Source organism: Rattus norvegicus, chromosome 14, assembly GCF_036323735.1.
Source record: "Rattus norvegicus strain BN/NHsdMcwi chromosome 14, GRCr8, whole genome shotgun sequence".
In the NCBI taxonomy this organism is placed as follows: Eukaryota; Metazoa; Chordata; class Mammalia; order Rodentia; family Muridae; genus Rattus; species Rattus norvegicus.
In genome coordinates, this window is record NC_086032.1 from 76,295,686 (window position 1) to 76,316,408 (window position 20,723).

At 43.9% G+C, this 20,723-nt stretch overlaps 1 protein-coding gene and 1 long non-coding RNA gene across 7 annotated transcripts in view; one reads left to right on the forward strand and one right to left on the reverse strand.

Moving 5' to 3' along the window:
• Positions 1-19,679, forward strand: part of Clnk (cytokine-dependent hematopoietic cell linker) — a 178,919-nt gene extending 159,240 nt beyond the window's left edge. Inside the window, exons 17-20 of one of the 2 annotated variants that reach the window (XM_017599489.3) lie at positions 3,500-3,577; positions 8,004-8,159; positions 16,635-16,798; positions 17,297-19,679. In XM_017599489.3, the coding sequence (XP_017454978.1) occupies positions 3,500-3,577; positions 8,004-8,159; positions 16,635-16,798; positions 17,297-17,333 (435 nt within the window). In that variant the 3' untranslated portion in view covers positions 17,334-19,679. Of the gene's footprint in view, positions 1-3,499; positions 3,578-8,003; positions 8,160-16,634; positions 17,140-17,296 lie in introns of those variants that run through there. The other variant, XM_006251108.5, reaches the window with a different exon arrangement.
• The window catches only part of LOC120096632 (uncharacterized), a 58,841-nt gene that overhangs the window by 18,271 nt on the left and 19,847 nt on the right, over positions 1-20,723 (reverse strand). The window lies entirely within an intron of this gene.

Sequence of the window (20,723 nt, forward strand, 5' to 3'; positions counted from 1 at the left end):
TGCACATACACACACATTATGATCTGGCATGTTCTACATAAATAAACTCCAAAAACATAATACTAGGTGAAGAAAGACAGACACCGAAGGACAAGCGAATACCTCCTGCTATCCATGGTTCCTAGAACAGCCAAGTCTACAGAGATATCATGTAGCAAAGTGGTTCCCCAGGAGTGAGATGAAGAAGAGAGTAAGGGAGAGCTGTTGTTTGGTGAGCACAGAGTTTCAGTTTGAGAGGATGGAAGATTTCTTGGAAATGGATAATGGCGGTGGTTTTAAAGCAAAATAAATGCACTTAATGCGATGAGATATGCACTCAAAGTGGCTAAAATGGTGACTCTTTATACTATGTATCTTTTATTGTGCATTTAAAAGGCACAGCAGGACCCCTCAGCCTGCTAAGGCCTCCCGGAATAGAGGCCTTATGACTCTGTTCAGGGATGACTAGAAAGTCAGTGCTATTAAAGGTACTCTAACACCAAGTGCTGTGCTCTGCAGTCACTCAGAGGACAGCATACACCCCTTACAACCATATCTGGAGATAGTCTAAGAAGTCCCAAGTCACAACAGCTAAAGCAGTGGTTCTTAACCTGTGGTCACCACCCCTTTGGAGATCACATATCATATACCCTGCATATGAGGTATTTACATTGTGATTCATCACAGTAGCAAAATTAGAGCTATGAAGTAATGACAGAATAATTTTATGGTTGGGGGTCATCATACCATGAGTAACTTTATTAAAGGGTCACAGCATTAGGAAGGTTGAGAACCAATAATCTAAAGCATCTTCTAGCTTGACCAACCAAATGAGTGAATGAAGCTCACTGTGGCTGAGCCTTCCCAAGCCCTGAGACTAGCCAGGAGCACTGGAGCCAGTACCCCAATGACCACAGGGATCAGCAGACTCAAACTCTGGCAGGGAGGTGAGTTCTCACTTTCTTACTGGGAACCTGCCTGAACTTTGCCTAGGACAGGATCTGTAAAACTCCCAGCAAGGTAAAACTCTTACATTGTTTGAAACCTCCTTTGTACTAAGTCTCCACTGGTTGATGGAATAACAAAGGAGGCCTCAAACAAAGTAAGGGTTTGAGTTTCAATTTTTGTCTGTTTACAAAGAACTACTTAGGATATTCTTTATCCTTAGTATATATGAGAAATTGCAAGTATTACGCCCAGTCCCATGCTTTTGACAAGTGAAATTAGTCACTGTCCTGGTTCAAGAAACACATTTCCATGACACCCCAGTTTCCTCTCTGCCCCTGTGAAGCCTCATCCTCCTCTGGCTGCTGACAGCAACTCTCATTTCCACCAATGCCTTGTGCCCTTCCTAGAATCCTTTCTAAAGAGAACCAGAGAGTGGCTCTTTTGTTCCTGGCTTTGTTTCATGGAGCACAATGTTTTTGAGACTCACCTACTGTGGTTGCCTGGGTTGTGTTAGACTCTTAATGGCCCACAGTGCCTGAGTTAAATACCAGAGACCAGAAGGTTGCTTATAAAGTGCCCAGTCTAGGGTAACTGGTATGTGCATTAGAACATTAGATATATCTGACTAGCCACACCTATGAGATGGCATGAAAGAAAGTGAGGCTGGAGTTAGGTAGGAGCTAGTGCACACTGGCCAGATCATGTCCGCCTGTGCCCATCGCTGGATGGATCATGTTGGTGCTGGGATGACCAGAGACTACAGTGAGAAACCAAGGACTAGAGGTCATGTCCCTGATTATCGCCAACCATATGGTTGATTTTGACTTGCTGAACCTTTGCTACCCATCTGTAACTAGAATGAGCATTGTGCATCATGCATAGTCGAGAGAAATAGTGTGGGGAAGGTTTGAGATACTGAATAAGGAAGGGCCTTGGGGAGGTATAACTCCATATCGGGACCCTGGGAACTCAATGAAGAGACTGCAGGTCCATGCAGTCACAAGCACACACGCAATGCCAGGAGCATAGATAAACCCACTCGCATCTTTCTACAGTGTCAGAATTCACCGAGTAATAAACTCACCAGCTATATCAGTTTCATTGGCTGCTATTTCCTAAGTAGTCCTGATTTCCCTTGATAGCTGCTCATTGGCACCCACAAGCTCTTTTACGCCAATGTATATGAATTATTGATATGAACTCTTGGATTATAATTACACCATAAACTGGAAGAGGGGGCGGTGACAAAGGATTTAAAAGGCCACAGAGTTTAAAGAGGCCTTAGTGGAGGTGAAGAATTGATATACATTCAGGGAGTTACTGCAAGAGGCTAGACACTAAAGAACCCAGTTGGATTGTTGCCAGAGACCCAAGAATACACAGCTTAGCGCTAAACCAGGATGTAGCTGCAGCCACCTGCCTGGGGCACCAAGGTGAGCTTCGGGTCCAAGTTCAGACAGACAGACAGACAGACAGATCATGATGGTTGAGTGAGAAGTAAATAATGAGGACTGAACTGATCTGAAGCACTGGGACAGTTGGCAGTCTCCTCTCTGTTGTCTCTTGGTGCAGGTACCTGCAGTCAGATGACAGATGGTTGGGGCTGTTGCCATCGGTCATGGTGTTAGGGGTCCCTCCTTTGACAGGGTCTGGGTGAGAAGGAACACTTCACCCTTTCTTGGTCTTGCATCCTCAATCACTCCAGTAGGTTTACAGGTAGGAACAAACTGTCTGTGCCTCATGGTCGGTGCTGGACAGGTGGTGGCATTCATGCGCACAGCAAAATGCAGAGTCATCCTTCCTCGAAGGATGTAAAGTGAACTCGTCCAGGGAGGGACAGTCTAAAAGCCACTTCTCTACACAATGCGGAGTGTCTTAGGGCAGGGCACAGTCTATTCTCCAAACACCACGTACCACACAAGTCAGTGCAGCACAGGAGAAAACCAGTCAACTTACACTTTCAGTCTTGATTTTACTACACGACTCCAGGCAGAAGATACACAGAGACAGGGGTGCAGCAGCCTGCTCTGACCACTGTTTTTGCAGTGACCAGCACAGCACAGTGTCACAGGCTACACATGTCCTCAAAAAACTTCACCACATGCAGATGCAGGCATCCCTGATAACTGAGTGCAATCCCAGCACTAGGAGGATCAGGAGTTCTGGGTCTTCCTCAGATATATAGTGTATAGCCTGTTATCCAGGGTGTTTCTTTAAGACACTCTGTCTTAAAGAAAATTAAATAAAATCATTGACAGATGGAGGGTGTATGCTTCCTGAGACTCAGATGATGGACTTCTCCTAATTGATGGGCAGTTCCCGGCCCCTCCCCATGGACCACCCTCTTCTCGTCCCTATCAACCTCAGAATCCCCAGCTGCAGTGGCTCCTTCTGTGTCCATCTCCTCACAGCATCAGTGGGCATTTCCAGGGTCCAGAACAAAATGGTCTGTGCTAAATATCTACCCATTAGTCTGTGATTGGACCCGGGTAGAACAAAAATAGAGTTTGAATTAATTAGTCCATAATGAATACCTCCCTTTGATCCTAAAACTTTCCTCATTGGACCACAGGATGCCCAGCAGAATGAATGGTACATTGGAGATTACAGTCGCCAGGCGGTGGAAGAGGTGTTAATGAGAGAGAGCAAGGTAATGTTGTTCCTGTGGCCATCCCGTGTGTCTGCACGTGAACACACACAAGAGTAGGAAGGGGACATGGGGAGAAGAGGTTCTATGGGAGAGGAAAATAGTAAGAAAGGTCAATGGGGTACAGTTTCTAGTTACTTCCAAGGAAAACTTTGATGAAAGAACACGAAATCTACAACTGGAGTTCTGGAATGATTTTCTAAAAACGCAGAGATAGATAAGATGCTTTTACATCTAAGACTTGGTTTTGTCATTTGTCATATATCTGACTTTCCCAAGTTCCTAAACATGATTAGTTGTTGATTCTTTATTCATAAAATGAAAAACTGTTTTTAAAAATATCAGTGCTAAAATATAAGCCACTAGAAAATGGCAGTGGGCCACAATGGGTAGTGCCTCCTTCTGCTCTCTTCAAATTTCATCTCCTTACTAAACAGACACCTATGGTACACTTGGGTCTCTATGACTGACTTCTTCAAGAAAGTAGCAGAAGTCATGAATGTTGTAATCCAGCATATGACAGGTCATGTTGCAGTAACAGATGTCCCAGAGATCTTTGTCATTTATCCCAAGATACTACTTCTTCCCTGCACACCAGATTCAAGATAGATTTGCTTGGGCTCTGTGGGGCTCTGTTTCCACCTTTACACTGTGGCTCTTCGCACATCTCCCCAGGAGTAACACACTTTACCTCTTCCTTGGCCAAACTCCAAGACCAAAGCTAACTTCAAAAAAGACTGGGAAGCTCCATCCTACCATGGCATTCAAATAGAGAAGGACTCTAATAAGGACTCTAATAAAGGATTCAAATAGAGAAGAGCGTTTGTAGCCTGAGGTCAAATGACAACCACAGCTTTCATCAAAAAGCAAGTGACTACTGGGTGACTTCTCTGTCAGGCACAGAACTCCACTGGGTTGCTTGGAAATACTAGAAAGCTTCTGTGGCTTAAGGACCACTAAATCCTCAACCAGGCCCCTGCTGAATATGAACCTACAACAGGAAGGCGGCAGTTAATTCAGGAATAAACGCTAGGTCTCCAATACAGTTAAGAAAACTCAGAATTGAAATTAAAAAATTTACTTATTCATCAGTTTCTAGATAAACAGAATAATGGCCACTTCTCACACACAAAGATGTCCAATCCTAATCCTAGAACCTGTGCCTGGATCACTTTATATAGAAAGGAGGAGTTAGCTCATTAAGTTGGAGATCTTGCAATGAGGAGGTTATCCTGGTCCCTTGTGATCCCCAATAAGAGGGAGGCAAGGATATAAGGATACAGATTTGGATGTGGAAGTACAGGTCAAAAAGGTGGTAGCATCATGAGCCATATAATTCTGGTGACTTCTAGGGACTAGCAGAGTCACAGACACAGACTCCTTACCCCTCTCCCATGCTACTAGACTTCTGACCTCCAAAACTATATACACATTGCTTTATTTTTAAGTTACTAATTTCATGTCAGCCTGTTAACACTAGCATTAGAGACAAAGATGATTGCTAACGAACTATCTTGGTCCCATCAGGAATAAGTGGGATGGGAATCCCCTAGGTGGGGAGGCCGAGGTCAAGGTCTCATTCACAACAAAGAGATAAGTACTCATTTGCACCAAGTCTCAGCTGCTTCTAGCTACAATGACTACTCTTGGCAGTGCAGTGGAGATTGAGGAGTGGTTACTGGTCCTCTGTCCCAGGATTTCTGTCCTCTTCCTCTGTCAGCGTCTCAGACATGTCTGACCTCTGTTATATATAGGATAGGCCATGGGGATGGTAGACCCCAGCCAGGGCTCTTCTTCTTGGGTAAACATTGCATAATGTTCCACCATGTTCACATAGTTGGACTTTCACCAACAACGACTTTAGATACAGAAGCCCACATGTGAGCTGTGCCGGGAGAGCACTGTGCATGCCATTGGGCATCACTGTGGCCAGGCTTGGTGCTCGTCCAATGCCCCCTTCCTCCCTTTGTGCCTGTGCTGTGTCCTCCTAAGACAGAGTAACACTGTCTAAGCTGAGTGACTATCTTCCTTTCCTGTTTGCATTGAGTTGTCAGAACGTGTTTCCCATTTACAAGACATAATTTAATTTAAATAAAGATTTCCCAGATTTATTTTGACAAGTGCATTGCAGAGTTTAAGGTGATAAGCTCCTATTCTTGGACCCTGTTCCCCTTCCTGATCCCAGGCAATGTTCTGTGCCAGAGTCATGAGCCTTTGCTCCTGAATGAATGCTTTAGGCAGAGAAAGTTGCAGGTGGTCCCTCATTGCCTTTGACAAAGCAGAAGTCACCATGCTTAAGAGTTAGACTTGGAGTTTGGCTTTCAGGTTTGTCATTTGCTAACTGTGCAACTACTGGCCACATGTAACCAAGAACAGCTATGAATGCAGACCAACATAAGATGTCAACTTACTCAGAACATTATAAGACTTTTTTTTATTATTCTTTGGTCATTAAAAAAATAAAAAATATTTTGCATTATTTTTATTTAAATTCATGTCTGTATATGTGCACACATACATAGGTGGGTACTCAAAGAGGCCAGAAGGTGGCTGATCTCTCAGAGAGAGGCACACTTTTGTGAGCTTCCTGATATGGGTGCATGGTTCTAATGATAGAGCAGCAAGAGCTCTTAATGGCTGAGACATTTTTCCAGCCACCCCACCCCCATTTCAGTTTGACTGCTCATTTCTCAAGGATAAACTATGTAGATGACAACCTCGCACTCAGTGTCAACGCTGGACCAACCTGCTAAGCCTGGGAGATTTGCTTAGGCTCTGAAGTCTTAATTCTCTGTAAATGGGGGTAAATGTCTTTTTTCCAGATTTATGCAAAACCAAATGAAATAATGTATGTAAGATGCCAGTCACCTTTAGGGCAGCTCTCAGTAGACTTCTTCTGCCCACATTGTTATAACACGAGTATGCACAAAGTAATCATGCTATCCTTAAAGTGTTGAAGAATCATATCACATGATATACTATTTAATTTATCGATACTATATTACAGATTATTATATTATAGAATACAGTTATCAATACCCCATACAATCTGTATAGATAATATAACAACTAGAAATACAAATCATCACACATACTGCCTACATTACGCTATTTTTCCGGCGTTTATCATCATCTATGCACGTTTTCACACATTTATAGTCCATATATTCAGTATGCTCCAGCATGCGACAGCACTGCATAATCCTGAGGTCAAGCCTTGTGTGCTCAGGGGAAGTCTGCCTGTCAGCTTCACATCTTCATCTTGACCAGACCTCTCCCATGTGTCTGGTTAGTTCCCACTCGTGCTCTATTCTCAGTTGTTCAACTCTTCAGTCCTGTGATCTGCATACCGAGGCTGTCTATCCCTTGGCCTCAGACACTGGTGCTTCTGGTACGTTTCCTCTCTCCTCTTCCTTGCCCGACCCTTGCCTTGACCCTGCAGGCTGTATTTCCTACTCCATCTCTCTACTCATTTGGGTGTCAGTCCCTGCAAAGCCCATCCCTCTTTTGCAAACCCTGATCCTGCACTGAAATCACACACATACACAGGGCTCCAATTTCTTGCGCTAAGATCTGTTTGCTCTGTGGTGGCTTCCATTCCACTCTAGAATAAGATTGGATCTCCAAGATGCACAGGACACAGGTGAGCAGTGACAGTTTGGGGGACACCAGAGAGGGATGAAGGAGCACTTCCCTGTGCAGAAGGAGACAATATGTAACAGGAGCCCCAGAGCAGGTGTCCGTCCAGGAAATGGTAACCTGGCTGGAGTCTCACTAAGATTGTAAAAATTATGCAGAGAGTCGAGGAAGATTTGGAAGAAGGAGCACCATTGTGTGTCTGGTACACTCTCAGCAGGCAGTAAAAATGTCATCTACACAGACATTGTGTTAGCCATTGCTGTGATGAAAGACTCAAAGACAACTTCGTGAGAAAGGTTTCTTTGAGCTCCAGGTTTCAGCCCCTGGCAGGCTGATCCCATTGCTTTTAGGTCTGTGGCAAAGCAGAAACATCACGGATGAAGGGCAGCCCACCACACAGTGGCCAGAAAACACAGAGAGGATAAGGACAAGACACATCTTTCAAAGGCACCCCCTTGGTGATCTACCTTCCTAGACTAGGCTCCACCTCCAAATAGCCTATTCAGCTTTGAACTCACCAATGGATTAACCTCATGATGTTAGCACCTTTGAGAACCAATTGGCTTTTCTCTATCACCACCTACTAGCACATAAGCCGCTTGAGGGGACACTTCATATCCAAACCCCAACAGGCACTCAGTAAAAGCTCACAGAGGTAAATGGAATGTGCGACTGGGTTGCCAAAAACTAAATCCACTGAAGAATCTCACAAGAACATCTTCGTTGATGTCCCCTTAAGACCAGGCTCCTTGCACATCTGAGAAGATAACCAGAATTCCTTTTGCTTCAGGATGGTACTTTTTTGGTCCGAGATTGTTCCACAAAATCCAAGGCAGAGCCCTATGTTTTGGTGGTGTTTTATGGGAACAAGGTCTACAATGTGAAAATCCGCTTCCTCGAGAGCAATCAGCAGTTTGCCCTGGGCACAGGACTCAGAGGAAATGAGGTAGGTAAACCCAGCCTCCACCCTTTCCTTGGCTATAAGTCAAAAGGAAACAGAGTTTAGGAGATGCTACGTCCATGTCCACATACCCCAGTGAACACAGGAGGGGAGGTGAGACACTGAAGTGATATCTCTCCAGCCCCTTTCATGAACGTGCTGGCACATGTAATGCTATGTTCAGTTCACCATGCAGCAGGCCGCCATGCCACTGACTGTCCCTCAGCCTCTTAAACCTATTAGAGAAACCTGTTCAGAAAGAAGCAACTGCCTTCTGCCTTGTGGAGAGCTTCTCCCAGCCCATGCTGGCACTCTATGCTCCAATCTCCCCATGTTCAATACAGGCATTTCTGAAATCAAGTGTCATTCATTTATCCACAGGACTGGGTTCTCAAAATGAGTGCATGTTCAGCAGTAACATTCTGTGCTAAGCTGAGGTCCCATTCTCTGGACAGTTGTGCTGATGAGAAGCCATCTATTGGCGAATCTGTCAGATGCTGTACAGGTCAATAATTCCATATACGTAGGAGGCTGAGGCAGGAAGATTACTAGCGTGACTCTGTCTTAGAATAAAAGATAAAAACAGGTTTGAGGATGTGGCTTGGTGGTAGAGTGCTTGGGTTAGGTTCAATCAATTAAACATTAAATAATAACTATATAAATAAATTGATCAAAAGGAGATGTTTCAGCTAAACACATATTCCAGGTCTGTTCTGTATGCTTTGTCCTGTTTCAGTCCTCAACAACTTTTTGATGTGACCGTTCCCATCTCAGAGGTACAGAAGCTGTGTCATAGAAAATTAAGTAAATGGTCAGAGATGGAGGCAGTAAGCAGGGGCTATACTCTCAGTCTTTCTAGAATAAAAATTAAGAGGAAAAATGGGAGACAGAAGTCAATTATACATCACCATCTACTAAGGATATGTGTTCAGCCATATTCATCCACTACTCTGAGCTTAGGATCTGGACCCTTACCGTTCAGTGATGGACATCCAGCAGCTCCAGACCTCGACTTCATCTGCTGGAGGGAGACTGGGGTGGAGGATGTGTCTCGTCTCCCAAGTTTACAAGATGACGTCTGAAGCCCGAAGAGTTCGTTGTATGACTACATTTGGAAATAAACCCTTTAGAGAGGTTCTTAAGGTTAAATGGCATTAGTTGTAAGCTCTAATCCAACAGGACTAGCTTCTTCATTTTATTTCTAAAACAGGAATCACAGGGCTGGGGAAGTGGGGACAGGCTTAATTTCCTGCTAGCCTAGCCTACTTGGCAAACTCCAGGCCAGTGAGAAAACTTGTCTGAAAAAAACAATGAAGTGGATAGTACCTGAAAAACAAAAACAAACAACAACAACAACAAAAAAATGACACATGAACTTGTCCTCTGCCCTCCTGATACACACATCTGTAGACACCTAAATGCTCATAAACATGCATAAACATGCACACACATATAAAAGAGAAGCACTAGGAAGCCATAGGGTCAGAAATGCAGAGATGGTCAGCAGCTCTCATTAGTGCTCTTGGACTGGGTTCTACCCATGCCTCATCTCTCCTGGAAAGGGAAAAAGCTCTCTGTGTCTGCTGGGACTCTCTAGTACTGCTGCAGTCCAAGCCTGAAGAAGCAACGACTTTTCTCAAAAATACACGCTGACACTCAGCTATTGGCCTCAGCTCTTAGACCAAAGTCAGCAGAATGGCCCATGGAAACTCCTGTATTGAGACAAGGGATGGGATCAATCAGGAAGCAATCCCTACTACACGATGAAGGAAGATGGCACACAGTAGAAAGTCTGCCATCTGAGAACCAGGCATAAAACGGACGGAGAAGCTAACGGCCTGATGCACAGTGTGATAGAACAGCCAGCTCAGTCTGGAAATGCTAGTAAGAATAAAACAGCAGCTTCATAGAAGCCAAGGATCTGGGCACGCAGATGAAGATGGTTCATTAGCAAAAAGAAACAGCAGCATTGTGGTTCAGTGGGTAGAGCGCTTGCCTGGCATGGGTGAAGCTCTGGGTTCCATCTATATTACAAGTATGCTAGTGTAAGTCCTAGCACTTGGGAGGTAAAGGCAGGAGAATCCATTCATCCCAGTTATGTTGTGATTTCTAGGCCAGCATGGGCTACATGAGACCCTATCTTAAAACAGAAAAAAGAGAGCTGTTACTTGTTACTCGTTGTAACCGATCAGTGGTTGCAGCCATTCTAAACAGAGGAAGAACAAACATTCCCCAAATGACCCAGATTAGACCTTGTCATGTGCACCCTGTCACAACCTCAATCAGAATGACACTAGAGAAGAATAGTGAGTCACTGTCACCAAGTGTCCTTCCCAAGCTTGCAAGCTGCCTTACTGTCACTCTCTTTAACCCTTAGAATACATAAGCAAAGGTGATTAGCTACTTAAATTACAAGCCTAACAGGAAATGCTAATGTCTGCATTTAGTTATGTCACAAACAGTGACCAACTGTTCTGGAACAAATTCATGATAACTGCTAGCTGACATAGCAACGTAATCGGACTATAACCATTTGGATTTGTTTTGTACCATGTGCACTATAATAATAGTTGTGTGGTCCCTCTCACAACTGCACTTGAGTGGTAGGATTCTCTACAAGGCATCATTTAATGTATTTTATGTGTATGTGTGCATGTGTGCCTGAGTATGTGTACATGTACCACATGCATGCAGCTGTCTGCAGAGGCCGAAAGACGGTATTGGATCATCTGGAACTGTGTTTGTAAGCCATCAGATGTGGGTATTGGGAACAGAACCTAGGGTTTCTACAAGAGTAACAAGAGCTCTTACCCACTGTGCCATCTCCCCAGCCCCTGAACATCTTTTAAATGATTCCATTTAAGTTTAGATTTCGGGAATGGAATCAACTTTTTCTAATGTCTACTGAGGGGAAAAAGGAGTCGAGGTTCCATAGATTAGTTATCGGGAATTAGATTATAAGCATCCAGCTAAAATATGCCAGGTCCAAAAACAGGATAGATATTTGACAGTCAAAATAGTTTGGGAACACTCAAGCCAACAAAATAATGTATACCAAAAGGATATTCAACCTGTCCTTAATGAACAGTTGCATATTCCTAAGTCACACAATGGAGAATGTGTGGAGGGCACGTGGGCTTACAAAATGGGGTACAATATGAGATCCAGTGGCTTATTTCTTAAATTCAGTGACTAGGTATCTGTTGACAGCTATACTAAAAGCCTTTTATAATATTAATTTTTAATTATACGTATGTGGGGATATCTGTGTGTGTGCACGCGCACACAAGTGCAGGTGTCCAGGAGGCCAGAAGGGCATCAGTTGTCCAGAAGCTGGAGTTACAGGTGTCTGTGAGCTGCCATTGAGTGCTGGGAATGGAACTCAGGTCCTCTGTGAGATCAGTAAGTGCTCTTAACCACTGATCCGTCTCTCTAGCCCCTGTCCACTCCCCATGTTTTAACACTGAAATAGTTTTGAAGATCATTCAATAGCGTTCAGGAAAGATTTTTACCATCTGGCACCCACCAGGTATTCTGATAGTGACCTGGCCCTGTGTTGTTTCTATGAAGCCTGCTTAGAGTACACAGTTGCCTAATGAGAACACTCTACGTGTGGATAGAAGAAGCCATGTTAGTATACGCAATTCTTCAAGCATACCCTGAAACGTGAAACAAACCAGACTATTTTAGTAGAAATTTGCTGAATGTAAAAACATAGACTGTTTTTTCACTGTGGTCTCATTTGTCTGGCAAGTTTGCCCCTGGGCTAGAATGCCAGTGTATATGTGTTATAAATGACTTGGCCATAAACTATATTTCAAAGTAAATTCTAATGTCTTTTTAATGACAAAAAAAAAAAACTAACTCAGAGAAAGATGATCATGTGAATGCGGACATGGGGAGAAGTCAGTTACCTGCCAGCCAAGGAGAAAGGCTTTAGGAAGAAGCAACCATGTAGACACCTGAGACCTCGGGCCTGCTGAATTGTGGAAAGATACATTTTTGTTGCTTCACCCAGTCCGTTATGACAGACGGTGTTTCTTCCACTGTTATGACAGCCTTTGCAAACTTACGCAGTTTAAATCCAGAACTTCCGTAGACACCTGTTGTTCATCAGGAGGTGTGGAAATAATGTCACTGGGGCTTAGCGAGTGCTTCCTGGGGGCACATGAGTGACAATCCTGTCGTCTGGCTACATGAAGAGTCCTGGTTACATCCAGTCCCTGATACAGTGTTCTTTTCTCACATGTGGCCTGGGGAGAGATTGCCAGCACTTGGGAGGAGGCAATAAGATGTTGGTAAACACTGTCAACTTGACCTAGCTAGATCTCCTAGGAAACAGGCCCCCATGAATTCAATTCCATTAATGGAGGTGTACAGATCCACACCACTCCCTAGGCTTAGGTTCTGAACCACATCAAAAGAAAGGACGCTGAGCATCAACATTTATGATTCTTTGCTTCTTTAAAAAAAAAAAAAAAAAAGATTTCTTATGGATACAGTGTTCTGCCTGTATACCAGAAGGGGTCACCAGACCTCCTTATAGATGGTTGTGAGTCACCATGTAATTTCTGGGGATTGAACTCAGGACAGCAGCCAATGCTCTTATCTCTGAGTCATCTCTCCAGAGTCTTTGCTTCTTGACTATGGATATAACAGGACCAGCTGCCTCGGACTTCTGGTCTTTGATGGACAGTCCCATGAACTGCACCCCATTGCCAGATTAAGCCCTTTTTCCATCAAATTGCCTTTGGGAGCATATTTTATCAGGGAAATGGGACTGTAACTTAAACAGACAGTGGGATCAGCACTCCAGCCTTCCCTCAGCCGAGGATGTGTGAGCTGGGCAACTAAGTAGGTCGCCACAGTCACATTCAGAAGGCGTTGTATAAAAACCAAGGAGGCAAGTGGCCAGTCCTTTTGTATGAGGACTAGCAAGCCAATGAACAGACCTGAATCCCACAGACAGACTCTGCCACCATTATCACTTACGGGTTTTCTTGTGCTTGTTAAGCAGCTCTTTCATTAAGTAGGTGATGGCCACACGCACATAGAAACCTATCTACACGAAGGGACTAGCTAGCTCAAGGTCACAGCAGCCTTCAATACCTTCTTCCAGTTCACAGAATTTTTCTTCTTAAAAACAAATAAACAATAGAAACAGAAAACAACAAAAAAAGGTTGAGTGATTTTCAAATACTTGAGCTTCATGTTGTTTCTTCCATATAGAATTAGGAAATGGCTACTTCTCTGCCAGGCGATTTGTACTTTGTTCCCCACCATCTCTCTCTCTCTCGCTCTCGCTCTCGCTCTCTCTCGCTCTCCTCCTCCCTCCCCCAGTCCTTAAAGCATCTCTAGGAAGGACACATTGTTGAATTGTTGGGGACCATTTACTGGGGAGAAACAGAGACTGTACTAAGGTCTTAGTCTTGTCTCCAACATGTCACACATTGGCCTGCTAATGAAAAAAAAAGACTGCATAGTAGCTCTGTAATTATATCCTAATAGCACCTTATCAGATGGTAAGCCATCCATGACGGCCTCAGAACGAAGGAGCTGTCAACTGAGCCCACCCACAGACCCCCACCTTCTGCATCTGCACAAACTGTTACAATTACTGCATACTAGTGCCTATTTTTAAAAACCCTTTTCTGTGTTAGTCCTTAATTCCCTATTGTTTGCACCCCCCCAGGCATGAGTTTTCCTTTCCATATATCTGTTGAATATTCACATACATGCCCCATGCACAGGCATCATGGGTACAATGAGTTCTCAGAGCTACCCCACATACCCCACACACCCTACCCCCACCCTCACCCCCTGAAGAAAGATGCTGCTTTCGCCTACATTTTAAAGATGGCGAAAGTGAAGCACAGAAACAGAAAGCAGACTGCAGTACTGGGATTTCCTTGCCTTTGCAAACCTCTTGGTTTTGCACACGATCTCTCCTGCCTGATGACAGCCCCCCAAGCACTGCAGGTTGAGAGAGGCAACATCCACTTGGAGCTCACTGTGTGCCAGGCATCTTGTGAGAAACCGCAACCCACAGAGATTCCTCCCGCTGCTTTTGGAAGGCACTGGGCCCTGCGGTAAGAGAGAGATGGCGGTCCTGTGCCTTCCGCAGCCTGATCCTTCTGCCTTACAGAAGAACTTCGCGTCCTTAAGAGAATCGGATGCAGAAATTCCCGCTAAAAATGCAAGCCAAGTCCCAGCTCTTCTCTTCCATCTGTGCTCAGACAGCGTCACCAGTCACTTCAGCAGGAAACACATGAGGGCTTCTGGGGACAATGCGCACTTTGTCCTCTTTTCATCTATCTTGTGGGGTTTGTAATGGCATAGGAAGAGAGTAGCTCCTAATTCATGGGAGCTGGGTATGAGATGACGTGATATAAATACCACAGCAGGTACACTGGGGGCAGGTGCCTATGAAGTGTCCGATCTCATCTGAACGGATGCTGAAAAGTCCTCTCCTTGAGGCTATGTACTTCAGCCAAAGGCGAGGACCAGACCACAAGGGCTAGAAGAAGCACCTGGGCCAGATCCAGGGAAGGCTCTACCTGTCTGCCATCCTTACCAAACACAAAGGGCAAGCAGAGGCATATGCCCCCCCCAAAAAAAAAAAAACCTTGGGAAGTCATTCAGTTGGTCATTCTGCCTCATGGGAAACATTGGCTTCTCTCTGATCAGAATCTTGTGCTGACGCATGACTAGGCTGAGCACCCGTTCCCTTCTCAATGATGACCCGGAACTCCTCCCTTCGAGGATGCGTTTTACCAAATAAAACAGTACTGGTGCTTTCAACACATAGGGCAATAGGTGTAGATTCTAGGTCACAAGCGTGAATGTATTGAATATACAATACTTAACTCATGATGCCCCGTTACTCACCAACTGGACCAGCAACTATTGGTAACCAGGGATTCAAGACTCATCCAGTGCCCCTCTCTGCAGACACCTGAGCAGCAGTGAGTTTCTAAAACTCCTGGTAAATGCTTACTCCACAACTTGAGCTGCTAAGACTGAAAGAAATATTAATAACAACATGTGGGTTTCTTTCTCACCTCCCCTGTCTTCTTCCTTATTCTTTTCTTTTTTCTGTCTCTCTCTCTCCCTCCCTTCCTCCCTCTTTCCTTCCCTCTCCCACTCCATTTTTCTAACAAGGGAAAAAACAAAGGAAGTGCTGTCCACAGTTTGTACATAGGACAGACACAAAAGATTTAAACAGACTTTTGGATCTAATATTAGGACATTTGACATCCACTCTTCTCCTAGGGGAAAATCTAAGATAAAAATAGCAGCTTAATTGCAGACTCTTCTCCCAGCCTTTTCAGGCAACGTTGCAGCTGTGGGCACAGCACGAGAGTCCCTAAGAATGGGGTGGGAGTGTGTTTTACCATACCTGCCTTGTTTCCTAATACTGTGGTTTCATAAAAATGACCCATATAGTAGACTAGTGAGGAAGGTTATTGGTATCAGATTGATTACTTCAATGCTAAGGAAAACAGAATGAGAAGAGTAAGCACCTTGTACCGACCACTGACGCCAGGAAAGAGTCTTCCCTTAACTGTCTGTGAACTCATTCAGTGGACGAGCTCTACATAGAAAGGTTCTCTCTACTGACCACTTTGTTAAATCTAAACAAAAAGGAAGAAAAACCCATCCTGGGTTTGAAACTGGAAGTGAAATTCAAAAACTCCTCTCTTCCTAAGACTTATGAAGATAGTCTAAGATGCATCCCATGGTTTCACATTTACAGACCCCTGCTGAGAGCTAGAACATAGGGAAGCCATTCTCCCAAATGCTGTCCATGCTTAAGTTCCACTGATGCTCACAGCGAATTCCAGAGGCAAGGTCCAATGTCACCACCAAGGTAGACAGAGAAATGGAGTGCAAGAAGTTTGCCTCAGGACACACAGCTAGTAGATGGCAGGACAGCCAAGCTTTGAACTCATGGCCTTCATTTGTGCTGGCCTCACAAACAACCTATTTAAGTCATGGGTGGGAAGGCAGCGATGGATCCGGGAGATCTTGAGCTAGCAACCTTAAGGGCTACTTGTTTGAGCTTGAGCAAACTCTGGAGACAGGAAACTTTAAAGATACTTGTGCTCCCTTGTCGCCTACAAGCACTTTGATTCCCCTTTGTCTTCTCCCTGTGCCTGCCATGCCTCCTTCAATAGCTCGTTTGCTACAACCTCAAGACAAAATGAAACAGCCAGACATGTTGGCTAACACCTATACTGCTTTGAGACGATCGCTGCAAGTTCAAGGCCCCTCTGGATCACAGAGTCCTGACTGGGCTGAGCCGCAGAGTGAGCCTCTAATCTCAAAGCACCAGCAGCAATATCACCTTCTAACGTGTCAGTCAGCAATGTCAAAATTACCAAACTGGTCCACCTTCCCCGAGTAACATGCAATAGCTTAGCCTCCCCTTACGGGCAGCAGATGTGTTCAAAAGCATTCACTCTTCTTTCTGTGTTCCAGATGTTTGATTCTGTGGAAGACATCATTGAACACCACATGTATTTTCCAATTGTGCTAATAGATGGGAAAGACAAGGCTGCACACAGGGAACAGTGCTACCTCACCCAGCCACTGCCTCTTGCCAGGCACCTTCTGACTCAGTACTCCAACCAGACACTTCATGAGTAAGTACCCCAGTCAGATATTTCCACGTCAGTGGCCTGGGCCTTGTCTCTTCCCTGGCTCAATGGATTTGGTTCTTTTTTCATCTATATTTATCTCAAATTATTATTTTCTGTGTCTTCAAGGGATGACGTTTTTGACTCTGTAAAAAAGAAACATATTCTGCAGTGGAACTTGAAAGCTCAATTATCACTTGAAAGCTTAAGTCATAGAAGAAATATTTGTAGCCTGCATTAAACCTACGTTTAAGACGTATTTTCTAAACAGAAAAACTACAGACATGGCTGTCATATATTAGTGATGAGTAGCTAACATGACTACATCTGATAGCTCCAATGTTTGCAGTGGGTGTGAGATCCCCAAACCATTACTCTGTGCAGGACATCAGGATAACTGTATTTTATAACCTCCTGACCTAGGATGCTAATTTTGGATAGTCCTGTATACAGAATGGTAAATATTAGCTCTATTTATCTGTAATCCTAGAAATTCAATTACAGGGAAGAAGACCAGTGGGAGGAACAAGAGCCCTTATGAATACCAGCTTGAAGGCAGACAGCAGAAATATGTGGACTATGATGTGAAGTGGCCACAGGTCCGGACTTTGGCCTGTTCTGTGAACCGTGACGTCAATGGAACTAGCAGATCCATAGCGAGGACCTCAGAGGACCCCGGCTCCTCCCAAGCATAAAGCAAACATTCATTCGAGTAACAGTGAAGACATGTCTAATAGTTTAATGATACATTTCCATTCAAAGGAAGAGAAGAGCTGTCCTCAAAGGAGCACTGATGCTTACAACAGCACAGCACATGGTGATGCTGTTTCTTCTCGGGCAAAGAGGATGTGCATGTATTCCTACTTCCTAACACAGATGAGGCAGTGGAACCTCAAAGAAGCTACTGATGTATTTTAGTAAAAGACACAAGTCCAGCTCGCAACCCATTTTGCCTGTTCCGTGTCACTGCATCATCCCAGTTATACCATCTACACTGGGATGTTTAAATTGAGCTAGAGCAGGGAGGGAAGAAGGGTGGGAGGGAGGGAGGATCGGAGGGACAGAGGGACGGAGGGACAGAGGGAGGGAAGGGGAGAGGCTCTAAAAATACATATTTATCTACCATAAATCCTTATACTACAGTAAGTTCACCAAAATGAAATAAATAGGTATACCATATGCCATGACTTCAGTTATTACCAAATGCCACATGTAAAATTCATGGAGCACCGATGAAATTTGAGTTTTCATGAAGAAATAAAACCAGACAGAAGGCAGGAGACGGAGCTGAGTTGGTAGAATGCAGTCCTACCCCCAGGTTAAATCCCCAGCCCCGTCTAAAACTGAGTGCGGTGGTACACGCCTATAATTATAGCACAAGGTGGATAAAAGGCAGGAGGGTCAGACTCAAAAATATCCCTCGCTATATAGCAAGTTTAAGGCCTGCCTGGATTATATAAGACCAGGCTCAGACAGACAGACAGAGACAGAGAGACAGAAACAGAGACACATTGACAGAGACAGAGAGACATTGACAGAGACAGAGAGAGACAAGGAGACAGAGACAAAAATCAAACGAACATAGAACAAACAGTCCCCAGCATGATCTCTTCTGTAAAATAGCAGACAAGATGCTCTCAGGGAAGGGTTCTTGGCATCTACCCACAGACACGTGCTTGGTGTTCCTTACAAGGCCAAGGGCATGCAATGCATCAGCTAGACAGGAGGTGACAGCAAAGTGCCTCCTAAAGCTGGACAAAGGGGAGTGGGCAGAGGAGATGGGAACATGTTCTGTGCTACCACCTATAGAAGGGGGAAAGGGACAGCAGAAAACATGCAAGCCTGAGCCACATCTCTGAACCGTCTCATCCATGCCATCCTACGATAAAGACCAGAGTTTGCCCATAGACTAGAGCGTCATGCTAGGCAGAAAAGGTCAGGATCTGGTGCCTCTCTATGCCAACTCATTGACTGGATATCTGAACTTTAATTTCTGTGGCAGACACAGAAAGTACTTGCCAGGGACTTGTCCACTGAGTTGCTGGTCCATATCCCTGTGCTTACTATTTCTGTGTCTGTTACAGTAAGAGCATTTTGCTTGCAATAGACAGTTAGAGGATAGCATATGAAAATTAAGTGCATTTTATTCTTAGGATAGATACTTCTAACACTTTGGCTAGATCTCAATGACAATGTGCTTGTATGTAAAGCAGGAGCTGGGAAGTACACTTTTTCTGCTCTCCATTTCTTGATTTTATTAGATGCCTGGCTAAAAATCCAGCGATGGGTCGGACACTAGGGTGTTTTTATCTTTCCAACTCTTATCTCACTTTCCATTTTTTAAATGTCACTGAAGTAGGATGGTGGAATTTCAGCTTCATCTGATTATAGCATCTGCGTACTCCAGAGATTTCTTTTGGACCGCGTATCCACACAGAGTCTGAATCTGTGTCTCATCCAGTTATCATGCAGGATTGTCACAACCCTTGCTGCATGCTACGTGTGTCCTTGTTGCTAGGGGCTGCTGTAGATGTTGGAAGCATTGGAGTGACTGAGAGACACAGGCCAGCAGGTGCCCGAATAAATACATAATCCAGCTTGCCTTCCCTTTCCTCTTCTGTAGCTCTGTGTTAATAGAACACCAAGATCTTTGGGCTGAGGATAATGTTAAATATTTTTTTTAAAACTCCTGTAATGTGACTTTTAAAAGGTCCAGAAATCAGAAACTATTTCAACAACTTAGTTGAGAGGAGGCTTTTCTTCCAGGAGTAAAAAGTTGTGGATTTGGGGAGAAGAAAACAACTGATGAATACATTATATCTATAAGCAATTCAATCCATTCTAAATATAATGAAAAGGTCAAGCCTAGCTCATTGTCAGATACAGTCATGACCACGTGTGTGGACACAGGTGATTTGTAAAGATGGCCTATACTATGTGTGACTCACATTGTGATCACACACCATTGCTGACCTATACTATGTATGACTCACATTGTGATCACACCTATTGCTGACCTATACTATGTATGACTCACATTGTGATCACACACTATTGCTTACCTATACTATGTATGATTCACATTGTGATCACACACCATTGCTGACCTATACTATGTATGACTCACATTGTGATCACACACCATTGCTGACCTATACTATGTATGACTCACATTGTGATCACACACTATTGCTGACCTATACTATGTATGACTCACATTGTGATCACACACTATTGCTGACCTATACTATGTATGACTCACATTGTGATCACACACTATTGCTTACCTATACTATGTATGACTCACATTGTGATCACACACTATTGCTGACCTATACTATGTGTGACTCACATTGTGATCACACACTATTGCTGACCTATACTATGTGTGACTCACATTGTGATCACACACTATTGCTGACCTATACTATGTGTGACTCACATTGTGATCACACACTATTGCTTACCTATACTATGTATGACTCACATTGTGATCACACACTATTGCTTACCTATACTATGTATGACTCACATTGTGATCACACACTATTGCTTACCTATACTATGTATGACTCACATTGTGATCACACCTATTGCTGACCTATACTATGTATGACTCACATTGTGATCACACCTATTGCTGACCTATACTATGTATGACTCACATTGTGATCACACACTATTGCTTACCTATACTATGTATGACTCACATTGTGATCACACACTATTGCTTACCTATACTATGTATGACTCACATTGTGATCACACACTATTGCTTACCTATACTATGTATGACTCACATTGTGATCACACACTATTGCTTACCTATACTATGTGTGACTCACATTGTGATCACACACTATTGCTGACCTATACTATGTGTGACTCACATTGTGATCACACACTATTGCTGACCTATACTATGTATGAC